Below are 16928 nucleotides of genomic sequence, written 5' to 3' on the forward strand. Positions count from 1 at the left end.
AAAAAAAAAAAAAAAAAAAAAAAAAAAAAATGGTTTAAATGCTTTTCCTTTCTTTATTGAATGGTCTCAGCAGCCTTGTCGAAATCGTTTGGCCGTGTATGTGACACGTTATTTCTGGGTTCTTTATTTATTTATTTATTTTTTTTTTTGAGACGGAGTCTCGCTCTGTCGCCCAGGCTGGAGTGCAGTGGCCTGATCTCAGCTCACTGCAAGCTCTGCCTCCCGGGTTCACGCCATTCTCCTGCCTCAGCCTCCCGAGTAGCTGGGACTACAGGCGCCCGCCAACACGCCCGGCTAATTTTTTGTATTTTAGTAGAGACGGGGTTTCACCGTGTTAGCCAGGATGGTCTCGATCTCCTGACCTCGTGATCCGCCCGTCTCGGCCTCCCAAAGTGCTGGGATTACAGGCTTGAGCCACCGCGCCCGGCCCCTGGGTTCTTTATTTATTTCTTTTTGTCTATATGTCTGTCCTTATGCCAGTATCACACAGTGTTTGATTACTGTAGCTTTGTAGTAAGTTTTGAACTCAAGAAGTGTGAATCCTCCAACTTCGTTCCTTATTTTCTTTTTCTTTTTCTTTTTTTTTTTTAAGACGGAGTCTTGCTCTGTCGCCCGGGCTGGAGTGCTGTGGCTTGATCTCAGCTCACTGCAAGCTCCGCCTCCCGGGTTTACGCCATTCTCCTGCCTCAGCCTCCCGAATAGCTGGGACTACAGGCGCCGGCCACTTCGCCCGGCTAGTTTTTTGTATTTTTAGTAGAGACGGGGTTTCACCGTGTTAGCCAGGATGGTCTCCAGGATGGTCTCGATCTCCTGACCTCGTGATCCGCCCGTCTCGGCCTCCCAAAGTGCTGGGATTACATGTAGGCTTGAGCCACCGCGCCCGGCCTATTTTATTTTTCTTAATAGAGACAGAATCTTGCTGTGTTGCCCAAGTTGGTTGGTTTTGAACTCTTGGGCTCAGGTGATCCTCTTGCTTCGGCTGGGATTACAGGCACGAGCCACCATGCTCTAACCAAATTTGTTCTTTATTTTCAAGATTTTTTTTGTTTATTCAGAAACTCTTGCAATTCCATATAAATTTGAGGATCACCTTTTCTGTATCTGCAAAAAAAGGGGGGTGTCAATTGGAATTTAGCTAGAGATTGTCTCGTATCTCTAGATTGCTTTAGGTAGCATTGACATCTTAACAATATTAAGCCTTCTTACTCATGCACACAAGATGTCTTTCCGTTTGTTTAGGTCTTTTTTTTTCTTTTTTTTCTTTTTGAGACGGAGTCTCGCTCTGTCGCCCGGGCTGGAGTGCAGTGGCCGGATCTCAGCTCACTGCAAGCTCCGCCTCCCGGATTTACGCCATTCTCCTGCCTCAGCCTCCCGAGTAGCTGGGACCACAGGCGCCCGCCACCTCGCCCGGCTAGTGTTTTGTATTTTTTAGTAGAGACGGGGTTTCACCGTGTTAGCCAGGATGGTCTCGATCTCCTGACCTCGTGATCCGCCTGTCTCGGCCTCCCAAAGTGCTGGGATTACAGGCTTGAGCCACCGCGCCCGGCCTGTTTAGGTCTTTAATTGCAGCAATGTTTTGTAGTTTTCAGTCTGCAAAAAAATTTTATCTCCTTATTTAAATCTATTTCTAGGTAGTTAAAAGTTTTTAGGTGCTATTGTAAGTGGAATTGTTTTCTTCCTTTTTAGATTCTACAGGTATATAGAAACAAAACTGATTTTTGTGTATTCATCTTGTATTCTATGACTTTGCTGAATCATTTTGCACTTAGAGTAACATCCTTGTGGATTCTCTGGGATTTTGTATATATAGGATCATGTAATTTGTGGATAGAGATAGTTTTACGACTTCCTTGCCAAATGAGATGCCTTTTATTTCTTTATCTTGTCTAGTTGCTCTGGCTAGAACTTTAGTACAGTGTTGAATAGTGGTGGTGAAAGTGAGCATCCTTGTCTCATTTGGGTTTTAAGGGAAGGGCTTTTAGTTTTTCACCATTGAGTCTGAGGTTAGCTGTGAGTTTTTCATGAATGCCCTTAATCATGTTGAGGAAATTTCCTTTTATACCTAGTTTTCTGAGTGGTTTTATCATGAAAAGATGTTGGATTTTGTCAAATATCTTTTCTGCATTGGTATGATTGTGTGTTTTTTTCCCTTTGTATATTAATGTAGTATGTTGCATTGCTGTTGTTGTTTTTAAATGTTGAACCACCTTGGCATTCCTGATAACTTTCTTTTGATTTATATTTGTATGGTATTTCTTTTTTCATCCTTTTGACCTACCTATATAATTATGTTTGAAGTAAGTTTCTTGTAGACAGCATATGGTTGGGTCATATTTCTTAGTTCATTTTGACAGACTTTCTCTTTTAATTGGTATATTCAGACCATTTAACATTGATGTGCTGTATGTTTACTATTATTTAGATTTAGACCTACCATTTTATTACTTTTTAGTTCCTTCTGGGCTTTCTGTTTGTTCCCGTTTCCCCCTTTTCTGTCTTTTTAAGGGTTATTTGAACATTTTTAGTATTCTGTTTTAATTCTAACTTTGACACATTTATATACTTGATTACTAAATGGGTACTCTATGCAGTTTACTTAAAATCAGTATTCTACCACTTTAATTGAAATGTAGAAACTTTACTATCATATGCACCCCTTTTCCTCTCCCTTTATACTATAGCTGCCATATATTACATCAATATACATCGAAAACCCCATCGTTAACCTTTTTGCTTTCACCTGTCAAATGTATTTTAAAGAAGTCATGAGAACAGTCTATTATATTTATACCCAGATATTTACAATATCTCCTGCTCCTGATGTTCCCAATTTTCTTTGTATTATTTTCTGTCTGAAGAACTTCCTTTAGCAATTCTTTTTTTTTTTTGAGACAGTCTTGCTCTGTCACTCAGACCAGAGTGCTGTGGTGCTATCTGGACTCACTGAGTTTAAACAATTCTCCTGCCTCAGCCTCCTGAGTTCAAGCAGTTCTCCTGTCTCAGCCTCTCGAGTAGCTGGGATTACAGGCATGTGCCACCACCCCTAGCTAATTCTTGTATTTTTAATATAGACAGGGTTTCACCATGTTGCCAGGCTTGTCTTGAACTCTTGACTTGCCTGCCTGAGCCCCACAGAGTACTGGGATTACGGACATGAGCCACCGTGCCCAGCTGATCTTCATTTCTAAATAATATTTTTGTTGGATATAGAATTCTGGCTTGGCAACTCTTTCCTTTTAGCACATTTTTATTATTTATTTATTTATGTATTTATTTTGAGGTGGAGTCTCGCTCTGTCACCCAGACTGGAGTATGGTGGCGTGATCTTGGCTCACTACAGGCTCCACCTCCTGGTTTCAAATCATTCTCCTGCCTCAGCCTCCTCAGTAGCTGGGACGACAGGTGTATGCCACCACACCCGCCTCATTTTTCTTATTTTTAGTAGAGACTGGGTTTTACCATATTGGCCAGGCTGGTCTTGAACTCCTGACCTCAAGTGATCCATCCACCTCAGCCTCCCAGAGTTCGGGGGTTACAGATGTGAGCCACTGTGCCCGGCCTTTTGTTTGTTTGTTTGTTTATTTATTTATTTATTTATTTTGAGACAGTTTTGCTCTGTCACCCAGGCTGGAGTGCAGTGGCACAATCTCGTCTCACTCCAACCTCCACCTCCAGATTCAAGCCATTCTCCTGCCTCTGCCTCCCGAGTAGCTGGGACTGCAGGCTCCTGCCACCACACCCAGCTAATTTCCATATTTTTAGTACGGACAAGGTTTCACCACGTTGGCCAGAATGGTCTCGATCTCTTGACCTTGTGGTCTGCCTGCCTCAGCCTCCCAAATTGCTGTGATTACAGGTGTGTGCCACCCCGCCTGGCCTCCCGGCCTTATTTTCATTTTTATATTTTTATTTTTTATTTATTTATTTTTGAGATGGAGTCTTACTCTGTCTCCCAGGCTGGAGTGCAGTGGCATGATCTCGGCTCACTGTAACCTCCGCCTCCTGGTTTCAAGCGATTCTCATCCGTCAGCCTCCTGAGTAGCTGGGATAATAGGCACCTGCCACCGTGCCTGGCTAATTTTTGTATTTTTAGTAGAGGTGGGGTTTCACCTTCTTGGCCAGGCTGATCTCGAACTCCTGACCTCGTGATCCACCCTCCTTGGCTTCCCAAAGTGCTGGCATTACAGGTGTGAGTCACCGTGCCTGGACTCTATTTTTATTTTTTTTAAGGCAGGGTCTCACTCTCTTGCCAAGTTGGAGTGCAGTGGTATGATCATAGCTTACTGCAGCCTTAAATTCCTGAACTTAAGAGATTCTCTCACCTCAGCTTGCTGAGTAGCTATGACTACAGTAGCACATCACCCCTGACTGACTTTTTTTTTTTTTTTTTTTTTTTTGGTAGAGACGTGGTCTGGCTGTGTTGCCTAGGCTGGTCTTGAACTATTGGCCTCAAGCAGTCCTCCTGCCTCAGCCTGCTAAGTCTTTCAGCACTTTAAAAATGTTTTGCCATTTTGCTTCCATGGTTTCTGATGAGAAAGAAGCCGTCATTCAGATTCTTCTGTCTTCTTTAGTGTTGTTTTTTTCTTGTTTTCTTTTTTGAGACAAGGTTTCACTCTCTCATTCCAGGCTGGTGTACAGTGGCATGATCATGGCTCACTGCAGCCTGGACTTCCTAGGTTCAAGCAATCCGTCCAACTCAGCCTCTCAAGTAGCTGGTACTCCAGGCATACACCACCATGCCTGGCTAATTTTTATATTTTGTAGAGACGTGGTCTTACTATGTTGCCCAAGCTTATCTCTAACTCCTGGGCTTGAGTGATCCTCCTGCCTTGGTCTTCCAAAGTGCTGGGATTACAGACCTGAGCTACCACACCTGGACTTATCTTTGGGTTTTAGCCATTTGATTATGATGTGTCTGGATGTAGATTTCTTTGGGGTTATCTTGTTTGATGTTCACTCAGCTTTTTAAAAAATTGTGGCAATATATATGAGACATAAAATTTATCATTTTTGCTATTTTAAAGTGTACAGTTCTGTGGCATTAAGTACATTCCCATTGTGCAACCATAACCACCATCCGTGTCCAGAAATTTTTTATCTTTCCCAACTGAAATTCTATACATATTAAACAATAATTCCCTATTCCTCTTTTTTTCCCAGCCTACTCAGCTTCTTGAATTTGCAAGCTTACATCTTTTTACAAACTTGGAAACTTTTTAGCATTATTTCTTCAAGTACTTTTTTTTTTTTGAGACAACGTCTTGCTCTGTCGCCCAGGCTGGAGTTCAGTGGCGTGATCTCGGCTCACTGCAACCTCTGCTTCCCGGGTTTAAGCGATTCTCCTGCCTCAACCTCCATGTGCTACCATGCCTGGCTAATTTTTGTATTTTTATTAGAGATGGGGTTTCACCATATTGACCAGGCTGATCTCGAACTCCTGACCTTGTGATACACCTGCCTCGGCCTCCCAAAGTGCTAGGATTATAGGCGGGAGCCACCTCGTCCATCCTTCTTAGCTCATTTTTAAAAAATGATAGTTGCCTCTATTGCATAAAAGTGTGGAGGACTCTTTATAGAAAACAAAATGACTTTTTTTTGAGATAGAGTCTCACTGCCAGGTTGGAGTGCAATAATAGTGTATGATTGCTGCTCACAGCAACCTCCACCTCCCAGGGTCAAGTGATTTTCCTGCCTCAGTCTCCCAGTAGCTGGGATTACAGGTGTGTGCTACCATGCCCGGCCAGGTTTTGTATTTTTAATAGAGACGGGATTTCGCCATGTTGGCCAGGCTGGTCTTGAACTCTTGACCTCAGGTGATCTGCCTGCCTCTGCTTCCCAAAGTGCTGGAATTATAGGAGTGAGCCATTGTGACTCGCCAAAATGACATTTTTGTTTTATTTCTTTTTTTTTTTTTGAGACGGAGTCTTGCTCTGTCGCCCAGGCTGGAGTGCAGTGGCCGGATCTCAGCTCACTGCAAGCTCTGCCTCCTGGGTTCATGCTATTCTCCTGCCTCAGCCTCCGGAGTAGCTGGGACTACAGGCGCCCGCCACCTCGCCTGGCTAGTGTTTTTTTGGTATTTTTTAGTAGAGACGGGGTTTCACCGTGTTAGCCAGGATGGTCTCGATCTCCTGACCTTGTGATCCGCCCGTCTCGGCCTCCCAAAGTGCTGGGATTACAGGCTTGAGCCACCGCGCCCGGCCCATTTTTGTTTTATTTCTAAGTTAAGGATTTCTTTTTTGCTTTACATAAATTGGTGTCAATAAAAGGATTCTAGATGTCTTCAAGATTGAGGCTTGTAACTCCACTTAATAACAAAATTTAGTAATTACATAAGTATTAAGTCAGTTTCTAAATATATGGTTAAATAATTAAAATTGGGCTGGGCCCAGTGGTTCATGCCTGTAATCCCATTACTTTGGGAGGCTGAGGTGGAAGAATTGCTTGAGCCCAGGAGTTCAAAACTAGCTTAGGTGGTCTTGAATTAGCCTAGGCAGTCTTGAATTAGCCAGGTGTTGTGGCACACACCTGTAATCCCAGCTACTTGGGAGGCTGAGGCAGAAGAATTGCTTGAACCCAGGAGGCAGAGGTTGCAGTGAGCCAAGATAGTGCCACTGCACTCTAGCCTGGGTGACAGAACGAAACTCTATCTCATAAATAAATAAATAAATAAAAGTCTCTGTGTTCAGGGACTCGCTATGTGAAGGAGACACATGAAAGGAAGCGCTAGTAAGTTGTGCTATTAAGTGTGAAATAAATGCTGCTAAGAGTTCTAGCCATAGAAGACTAGGTGCGGTGGCTCACGCCTGTAATCCCAGCACTTTGGGAGGCTGAGGCAGGTGGATCACTTGAGGTCAGGACTTCAAGACCAGCCTGACCAACATGGTGAAACCCCGTCTCTACTAAAAATACAAAAATTAGCTGGGCATGGTGGCGCATGCCTATAATCCCGGCTACTCGGAAGGCTGAGACGATAGGATCACTTGAACCCGGAAGGCAGAGGTTGTAGTGAGCTGAGATTGCACCACTACACTCCAGCCTGGGTGACAGAGTGAGACTCTTACTTCAAAAACAAAAAAAAAGTTCTATCCATAGAAGGTGTAGTGGGAACAGGAAAGACAAAAATGAATAGACAGATTGCTAATGTATACAAATTACAAATATGGCAGGAAATCGGATGGAGTTCTGCGACGATTCGAATAATCAGGGAGTGCTTGACTGTACTAGGGGAACGAGAGATTTGGACAGAATTGTGATAGGGAATTTGAGGTGGCCTGTGGAGAAGGTATACAATTTACCTGTATCTCCTCAAGGAGAGAGAGAATCAAGACTTTGAAACATTAGGATAAGATAAAAAATATCAGGGAGAGTGGTTTCAGTAATAATTAAAGAGTGATTAAAACGTGTTTGAGGCTGGGGACTGTGGCTCACACCTGTAATCCCAGCACTTCGGGAGGCCGAGGTGGGTGGATCCGCTGAGGTCAGGAGTTCGAGACCAGCCTTACCAACATGGTGAACTCTGTCTCCACAAAAAATACAAAAAGTAGCCAGGCGTGGTGGTGGGTGCTTGTATTCCCAGCTACTCGGAGGCTGAGGCAGGAGAATTGCTTGAACCCAGGAGGCGGAGGTTGCAGTGAGCCAAGACCAAGCCATTGCATTCCAGCCTGGGCAACAAGAGCAACACTCCATCAAAAAAAAAAAAAGTATTTGATCTCTTTCCCTGTCATCGTGTGTGTGCATGACTCTGTTCTTTGCCGTGCTTTCCCACAAGACTTTTAGAATCAAGTGATTCCCAACCAAGAAACAAAAGCAAAATCGTCACATTCCCCAGTGAATTCAGATGAATACTGAGTAATAAAATCAGGTACAACTCTAAGAGGAGACATTGGAAAAAAACCAAACTGGGTCTAGAAGGAATTTTTACATGAGATGGCACACATATTTAATATTGTATCAAGATCACTATCATGTCACCATATCAAGCTGAAAATGTCACCATCATCTGGACAGTTGGACATGCTGTATTGGAACAATGGTTTTTCTTTTGGTTTCTATGCTCTGCAGTAGGCTGGTTCAGTACTAAATATGTGAGACCTTTTGTTTGGGGAAAAAAGTTTTTGAGTACGCAAGTGATATTTAAGAAAGATTGTCTGAAGTAGGCAAAATTGATTGGCTCAAGAAGGCCTTATAGTTAGTAAGTTTTCGTAACCACCCTTTTACTCTAACCTATTCACATTTCAGAATATCCAAAAGATTGCATAAAGCATTACAGAGATCTGAAATTTAAATTTTTTTGTTATTACATTTTAAAAATTGAAAGTGACCCTTGCCTTTTTTTTAAACTTAGTTATTTAAAACAACTTTTATTGGGTCTATTGAACATACCATACAAATCCCTATACAGTTAGAGTGATTATATTCACAGGGTTGCACAGCCATCACTAGAGTCTAATTTTATAACTTTTTTTTTTTGTTTTGTTTTTGAGACGGAGTCTCGCTTTGTTGCCCAGGCTGGAGTGCAGTGGCGCGATCTCGGTTCACTGCAACCTCCGCCTCCCGGGTTGAAGTGATTCTCTTGCCTCAGCCTCCAGAGCAGCTGAGACTACAGGTGTGTACCACCACGCCCTGCTAATTTTTTGTATTTTTAGTAGAGGTAGGGTTTCACCATGTTAGCCAGGATGGTCTTGATTTCCTGACCTCGTGATCTGCCCGCTTTGGCCTCCCAAAGTGCTGGCATTACAAGCATGAGCCCCCACGCCTGGCCTTTTAGAACATTTTTATCCTTTCTTAAAGGAAAACTCATCCCCATTAGTAGCCATCTTTAGTCTCCTCTGCCTTCCTCTCTGCCCTCAAGCCCTACGCCAGTACAAGTCTTTTTTCTGTCTCTATTATAGATTTTCTTATTCTAGACACTTCATATAAACGGAATTACAGTATGTACCATAGTTATATTTACATTGCCTTTGGCGAAATCCTGTATCTACAAAATACAGAAAAGTTAGCCCAGCGTGATGGCGTGTGCCTGTAGTTCCAGTTCCTCAGGAGGCTGAGTTGGGAGGACTGCTTGAGCCCAGGAGGCGGATATTGCAGCAATCTGAGATTGTGCCACTGTACTCCAGCCTGGGTGATGCAGTGAGACCCTGTCTCAAAAAAAAAAAGAAATTACGGTTTGCAATTTTTTTTTTGTTTTTCTTTTTTTTCTTTTTGAGACGGAGTCTCGCTCTGTCACCCAGGCTGGAGTGCAGTGGCCGGATCTCAGCTCACTGCAAGCTCTGCCTCCCGGGTTCACGCCATTCTCCTGGCTCAGCCTTCCGAGTAGCTGGGACTACAGGCGCCCACCATCTCGCCCGGCTAGTTTTTTTTTTGTATTTTTAGTAGAGATGGGGTTTCACCGTGTTAGCGAGGATGGTTTCGATCTCCTGACCTCGTGATCCGCCCATCTTGGCCTCCCAAAGTGCTGGGATTACAGGCTTGAGCCACCGCTCCTGGCCACGGTTTGCAATTTTGATCCCAGTTCCAGTCCTGACAAATACAATATCTGCATTTATGTAGTAGATTCTATCCAAATGAAGTTGAATTGAAGGATAAATAAGTAAGGGTAACTGACTTTTTTCTGAGTTACTGATTATGATTCTACACTTGGTTTCCTATTTAGTGTATAACCCAAGTTGAACCACAAGAGCAGTTATGTATTCAAAAATTATATGTACTTAATATAAGATTTACCAGGTGGTATAATTTAATTAACCATAATAACTTCTTTGTTTTTAGTATATTCAACAGAACATAAGAGCAGATTGCTCCAATATTGACAAAATTCTTGAACCACCTGAAGGCCAAGATGAAGGTGTGTGGAAGTATGAACATTTAAGGTAGGTCCTTATGTTACATCAAAATACTAATAGTTCCTTTCACGAAACTTTCATATTAATGATAATTATGAATCATAAAATTTACTATGTAACTGCAGACTAAGAAACCAAATTTTAAAGCTTTGGCATTTTCAGTGTCACAAGATTCTCAGCTTTCTTCACTGGTTGTTTCCAGATCAAAGTATGCTACAGAGTCACTTGTTTTGAAAGGTGGTTTCAGAGCTGATAACTTGGACCTGCCTCTGCACCTCTCTACTTTTCTTCTCTTTTTTTTTTTTTTGAGATAGAGTCTCACTCTGTTGCCCATGTTAGAGTGCAGTGGTTCAGTCACTGCTTACTGTGCCTCTACCTCCCAGGCTTAAGTGATCCTCCCACATCAGCTTCCAGAGTAGCTGGGACTACAGGCGTCTGCCAGCATGCCTCACTAATTTTTTTAGTTTGTTGTAGAGACAGGATCTCATTATGTTGCCCAAGCTAGTCTCAATCTCCTGGATTCAAGCAATCTTCCTACCTTGTCCTCCCAAAGTATTGAGCCACCCTTTCTACATTTATTGATTTGGGCCTTATTATCCCCACCTTTTTTTTTTTTTAAAACAGGGTCTTGATCTGTTGCCTAGGCTGGAGTGCAGTGGTGCAATCTTGGCGCATTGCAGCCTCTGTCTCTCCCATACTGAAGCAATCCTCCTATCTCAGCCTCCTGAGTAGCTGGGACTACTACTAGTGAATGCCACTAAGCCTGTCTAGTTTTTTGTATTTTTTGTAGAGACAGCGTTTCACCATGTTGCCTAGGCTGATCTCAAACTCCGGGGCTTAAGCAATCTGCCCACCTTGGCCTCCCACAGTGCTGGGATTACCACCATGCCAGCCTGGGTTTTATTATCTTATTTCATGGTTTTCCTTAATTGTATCTCTTAACCACTAATATGGTATTTCCATTTCCCCATTTATGCATAACTTTGTGTCATCTATTGTCTTTTTTTTTTTTTTTTGAGACAGAGTCTCACTCCGTCACCCAAGCTGGAGTGCAGTGGTGCGATCCCTGCTCACCACAACCTCTGCCTCCCGAGTTCAAGTGATTCTCCTGCCTCAGCCTGCTGAGTAGCTGGGACTACAGGCATGTGCCACTATGCCCGCCTAATTTTTGTATTTTTAGTAGAGATACGGTTTCACTATGTTGGCCAGGCTGGTCTCGAACTCCTAACTTCATGATCTGCCCTCCTCGGCCTCCCAAAGTGCTGGTATTACATGCGTGAGCCACCGTGCCTGACTTGTCTTTTTTTTTTCCCCTTTGTTTCTGTAGAGATGGGGTCTCACTGTGTTGTCCAAGCTGGTCCTGAAATCCTGGGCTCAAGTGATCCTCCCATCTCAGCCTGCCAGAGCGCTGGGATTATACAGGCATGAGCCACTGCACTTGGCCACTTTATATTTTTGTGGAGGATTACTTCTAGTTCCTAGTCTAGGCTTGGTATCTGATAAGTTTCCTATAAATTATTGCAAACTTCCAGTCTTGTCTTTGGTAAATAGAGATTAATTTTAATCCTGAAGTAAGGAGTTTTGGTGCTTTTTTTTATTTATGTATTTTTTATATTTTTTTTTATTTTTTTCTTGAGACGGAGTCTCGCTGTGTCGCCCAGGCTGGAGTGCAGTGGCCGGATCTCAGCTCACTGCAAGATCCGCCTCCTGGGTTCACGCCATTCTCCTGCCTCAGCCTCCCGAGTAGCTGGGTGTTTTTTTTTTAATACCCTTTGAATGAAAAAATTGATAATTAGTGGATAGGTGGAAATAACTTTAGAAGCAGATATATTTTGAAGTTACTAGGTGTTTCTTGAAATTATAAATTTTCCAGTGCACATGGGAGCTGGGATGAGTTGACAGATTATTAATAAATATAGAGAGTACAGTATGTGTGTGTTCATTGGGGCTTATTATTTGTAAGTTGATTTTTAGATAAGTAGAGTAGAAATATGACTTTTCCTGAATAAATTTGACCATGTTTCCTGTGCTGTGTGCCTCAACTTGAAGACAAGGCACTTTTATAAAAAATGTTTACTTTTTGATACTGCATGCTTCTTTAGATATGGCCAAGACATTATGTCGTGTCATAACAGTTCAGCAATTTCAGGATGCTAAGACTTCTTTGCACCCTTTGCTGATTTTTAGACAAATTACGTGACTATTTCTAACTTTTTTACATATCTGAATGCACAATAATTGAAAGTATGAGTTTGTAGGTATTTTCCCATTTTTACAACCTAAGACAGCAAGCACTTCAATGTAGTACATCCTTTGCTTTATTTTTAATCAGCCTTGAAAATAACTGCTTTCTTATGCTTTGGCATTAATGATGAAAGTAGGTGAGCATGTTTTTTTCTTTTTCTGTTTCTTTTTTTTTTTTTTTTTTTCTTGAGACAGGAGTCTTAAGTCTCGCTCTGTTACCAGGCTGGAGTGCAGTGGTGTAATCTCGGCTCATTGCAACTTCTGCCACACAGGTTCAAGCAATTCTCCTGCCTCAGCCTCCCAAGTAGCTGGGACTACAGACGCACGCCACCATGCCCAGCTAATTTTTGTATTTTTAGTAGAAACAGGGTTTCACCATGTTTTTTTTTTTTTTTTTTTTTTGAGATGGAGTCTCGCTCTGTCACCCAGGCTGGAGTGCAGTGGCGCGATCTCGGCTCACTGCAAGCTCCGCCTCCCGGGTTTACGCCATTCTCCTGCCTCAGCCTCCCGAGTAGCTGGGACTACAGGCGCCCGCCATCTCGCCCGGCTAGTTTTTTTTTTTTTTTGTATTTTTTAGTAGAGACGGGGTTTCACCGTGTTAGCCAGGATGGTCTCGATCTCCTGACCTCGTGATCCACCCGTCTCGGCCTCCCAAAGTGCTGGGATTACAGGCTTGAGCCACTGCGCCCGGCCTGGTTTCACCATGTTGATCAGGATGTTCTTGATCTCCTGACCTCGTGATCCGCCTGCCTTGTCCGCCCAAAGTGCTGGGATTACAGGTGTGTGCCATCGAGGTTGGCCGTTTTTTCCATTACAAGCATAATTCCTAACAAATAAGGGCTGATTTTAGTGTACAAGGGTTTTTTTTTTTTCAGGTCTAAGAAAACATTTACCTCCCTATTTAACTTATTCTATGAAACATACATTATATAAAACATTACATAAAACTTTACATAAAATATTGCTCACAAGTATTTCATTTGTTCTGATGCTATTTTTACTTTTGTTATTTTTTTCTACTGACCACTTTTTGGACTATCATGTATATATTCTTTTATCTCTTTATTGTATTGTGTATATTTTTATTAGTTGACCAGGAAGAGTTTTGTTTGTTTTTGCATACATCCTTTATTGAGTTGAGGCTGTACACTTGCCATTTTTAGTTAATGCAGTTGATTATATAATGATGTTAATTTGAATTGGGTCATGACTTCAGTCAAATCTCCCACTAGCTCATACTGAGTCTTAATGATTAGGAAAAGTTATTCCTTTATGCCAGGATACATGTGTGGTGACTGGAATGTAGGCTGGATTCCAGCTCTGGTTGGTCTCTTCAGCTGCACAACTGTATACATGTTAGCCCTGTATTAAATTAACTTGAAGCTGTAAGTTTTGCATTATTTGCCACAGGTTATACCCACAGCACTGCTGAATCAACTTAATTTTGCTATTGGCTCTAAAAGGGTTAGGTTAGGTAAGAAACTTATCACAACCAGTCTTTATTACCACTTAGTGGAAAACAACTAAAAAACACATAACATGCAGCCTACTTGATAGGGGGCAGTAGACGGTGATATGGTGATTTAGAAATAATGTTATTAAGAGGCACAAACAGAATTCAGATCTCAGGGAATAACGAAGGACAAATCCTCCTCCAATTTCAAGTTAAAATTAACAGCCCAAGTTCAAAGTGAAACTTGGTGAGGAGAAATGAAGCTGAGTATCCTTAAAGGTGGTGGTGGATTTAACCCAGCCATCCCATTACTGGGTGTATACCCAAAGGAGTATAAATCATGCTGCTATAAAGACGCATGCACATGTATGTTTATTGCGGCACTATTCACAATAGCAATGACTTGGAACCAACCCAAATGTCAATCAATGACAGACTGGATTAAGAAAACGTGGCACATATACATCATGGAATACTATGCAGCCATAAAAAAGGATGAGTTCATGTACTTTGTAAGGACATGGATGCAGCTGGAAACCATCATTCTCAGCAAACCGTCACAAGAACAGAAAACTAAACACCGCATGTTCTCACTCATAGGTGGGAATTGAGCAATGAGAACACTTGGACACAGGAAGGGGAACATCACACACTGGGGCCTGTCATGGGGTGGGGGGAAGGGGGAGGGATAGCATTAGGAGATATACCTAATGTAAATGACGAGTTAATGGGTGCAGCACACCAACATGACACATGTATACATACGTAACAAACCTGCACATTGTGCACATGTACCCTAGAACTTAAAGTATAACAAAAATAAATTAATTAAAAAAAAAAAGAAATAATGTTATTTTTGTAATCTAAGGACAGCATTATTAGGCATCTGGAAAGGAAATGCAGTTACAAACAGCTGAAAATTTGACTCTTGCCTTTTTGTTTTCTTCTGTTACAATGTGCAGTAAGTAAAGTTTTTCCTACCAAATTTGTTCATATATATCCTGTTCTTTTTCTTTTTTGGGGGGAAATTTTTTTTTTTTTTTTTGTCTTCTGATTATATAGGTTTTAGCTTTGCATTGTTTTGGGAACCAAAATGATTCAGTTTTTCTGATGAGGAAACATAGTATTGATTTATCTAACTTGATACATTGAACTAAATATTAATAGGTAGGACTTTTGGAGGGAACACGTTCAGTATTTTGACAGCTATAAAACTATCTTTGTGACATAGAAGATTGTCTTTTTATCACATAACTGTCTAAAACTGATGGCCTTAATGTAATTGTAGTGTAATTTTGTTTTTGTTTTTTTTGAGATGGAGCCTTACTCTGTCACCCAGGATAGAGTGCAGTAGTGTGATCTCGGCTCATTGCAACCTCTGCCTCCCAGGTTCAAGCAATTCTCCCTTGTCAGCTTCTCAAATAGCTGAGATTACAGGCATCGCCATCATACCTGGCTAATTTTTGTATTTTTGTGGAGATGGAGTTTCACCATTTTGGCCAGGATGGTCTTGAACTCCTGATCTCAGGTGATTCGCCTGCCTCGGCCTCCCAAAGTGTTGGGATTACAGGCCTGAGCCACTGTGCCCTGCTGTAATTTCTTTGTGTGTTTCTGTATACCAACATTTTATTACCCTCCAGTTGCTGAATTTTTCTACAATTCAGAAATTTTCTCATATGCATATATAACTCCTGTGAACATGTTTATACATTTATCTGCATGCAGATCTGATTATTTCATTACAATAGATTCTTAGAAGAATGACTTAGTCAAAAAATATACACTTCCTAAAAGTCTTGGTAAATATTTCCAAATTACTTCCCTGAAAAATTGTACTAATTTCTAGTATATAAGAGAATGATCAGCTCACTGAACTCTGGTATTGGATGTTATGAGGGTTATTGGTTTTCTATTTTTAATCTGTAAGCCTTTAGAAGAAATGTGTTGTCGTCTGTTCAGCTGGGTTTGATAATGGTTGTGAGGGAGGAGGAATGATACTGATGGGATTCTCGTTTTGCAGCTAATATTCTAAAAATTGCTGTGGAGAATAGATAATGACTTTTTATTTATGTATTTGCATTTTCAGGCAGTTCTGCCTTGAGCTAAATGGACTTGCTGTCAAACTTCAGGTAATATTTTCTTTAAGTCAAAGTTGTAATTGAAAGTTCTGATTTTTTTACTCTGTTTTTATAGCTTAATGTGCTTACAAAAACTCCAAATTTCTAACTTTCTTCTAGAATTTGTTATGGAAATATAGTAACCTAAATGATAAGCTTTTTCATTATTATTTTACATATTAAGAAATTAATTATTTTTAACAGAGTGAATGCCATCCAGATACTTGCACACAAATGACAGCAACTGAACAATGGATTTTTCTTTGTGCAGCTCATAAAACTCCAAAAGAGGTGAGGATTTATGAAATAGAGTGACTAATAAAATTGTTATAGCCTAAACCTCTCTCAAGACAATGGTAGACAAGTTTTTAGGGTTTTTAGTTCACTGTTTATTTTGCTATTTCATTTTGAGTTGCTTGTTGTGAGGTTATTACTGCAGCGCTATTTTAGGATTTCTTATGATAAGCATCATTTTTCATGATTGGGCAATTACATGGGCTAGAACTCACTTCATGATCCACTGGCTATTACAGATTAACATCTGTCACGTTGTGCTGATTATCTACTGTGTAATGATTGAGATACGCCTATTTAGGTTTTTGTTCAGATTATTTCTTTTGATAGGAAGAACTATTGATTACTCTTTGATGCCTAATTTAAGTAGAGATGTTACTTTTGAACTTTTAAATATTCATGTTGTTTTTCTCCTTATTTAGTTTTTATCAAGGTAAGACTATAGGCCATAGCAGTTTTTTTTGTTGTTGTTTTTTCGAGATGGATTCTTACTCTGTTGTCCAGGCTGGAGTGCAGTGGTGTGCTCTCAGTTCACTGCAACCTCTGTCTCCCGGATTCAAGAGATTCTCGTGCATCAGCCTCGTGAGTGGCTGAGATTACAGGCATGAGCCACCGTGCCAGGCTCATTTTTATATTTTTAGTAGAGATGGGGTTTTGCTGTATTGGCAAGCCTGGTCTCAAACTCCTTACCTCAAGTAATCTGCCCACCTCAGTCTCCCAAAGTGCTGGGATTATAGATGTGAACCACTGTACCTGGCCTACTATACTTTTTCTTATTTATTAATTCTTTACTTTTTCTTATTTTAAAAACTTCTTCATATCATCTGATACCCAGTGTACTTTTCCTTAGTTGTCTCAAAAATGGTCTTTACAACTGGATTGGTTAAGCTATGCGTTGCTTTTCCCTTAATCTGTATTCCCATTTAATCTGTTACAATTACTTTTTTTTAAAAATTTTTTTTTTTTTTTTTTTTTATT

At 41.0% G+C, this 16928-nt stretch overlaps 1 protein-coding gene across 3 annotated transcripts in view; it reads left to right on the top strand.

Annotated features, from left to right (window-relative positions):
* HSPE1 (heat shock protein family E (Hsp10) member 1) overlaps positions 1 to 16928 on the top strand; it is a 67544-nt gene that overhangs the window by 33733 nt on the left and 16883 nt on the right. For all 3 annotated transcript variants that reach the window (XM_023218168.1, XM_023218146.2, XM_023218151.3), the window contains 3 exons: positions 9769 to 9869; positions 15626 to 15668; positions 15861 to 15947. In XM_023218168.1, coding sequence (XP_023073936.1) covers positions 9769 to 9869; positions 15626 to 15668; positions 15861 to 15947 — 231 coding nt within the window. The remainder of the gene's footprint in view (positions 1 to 9768; positions 9870 to 15625; positions 15669 to 15860; positions 15948 to 16928) is intronic.

The sequence above is a fragment of the Piliocolobus tephrosceles genome, chromosome 11, assembly GCF_002776525.5.
Source record: "Piliocolobus tephrosceles isolate RC106 chromosome 11, ASM277652v3, whole genome shotgun sequence".
NCBI lineage: Eukaryota > Metazoa > Chordata > Mammalia > Primates > Cercopithecidae > Piliocolobus > Piliocolobus tephrosceles.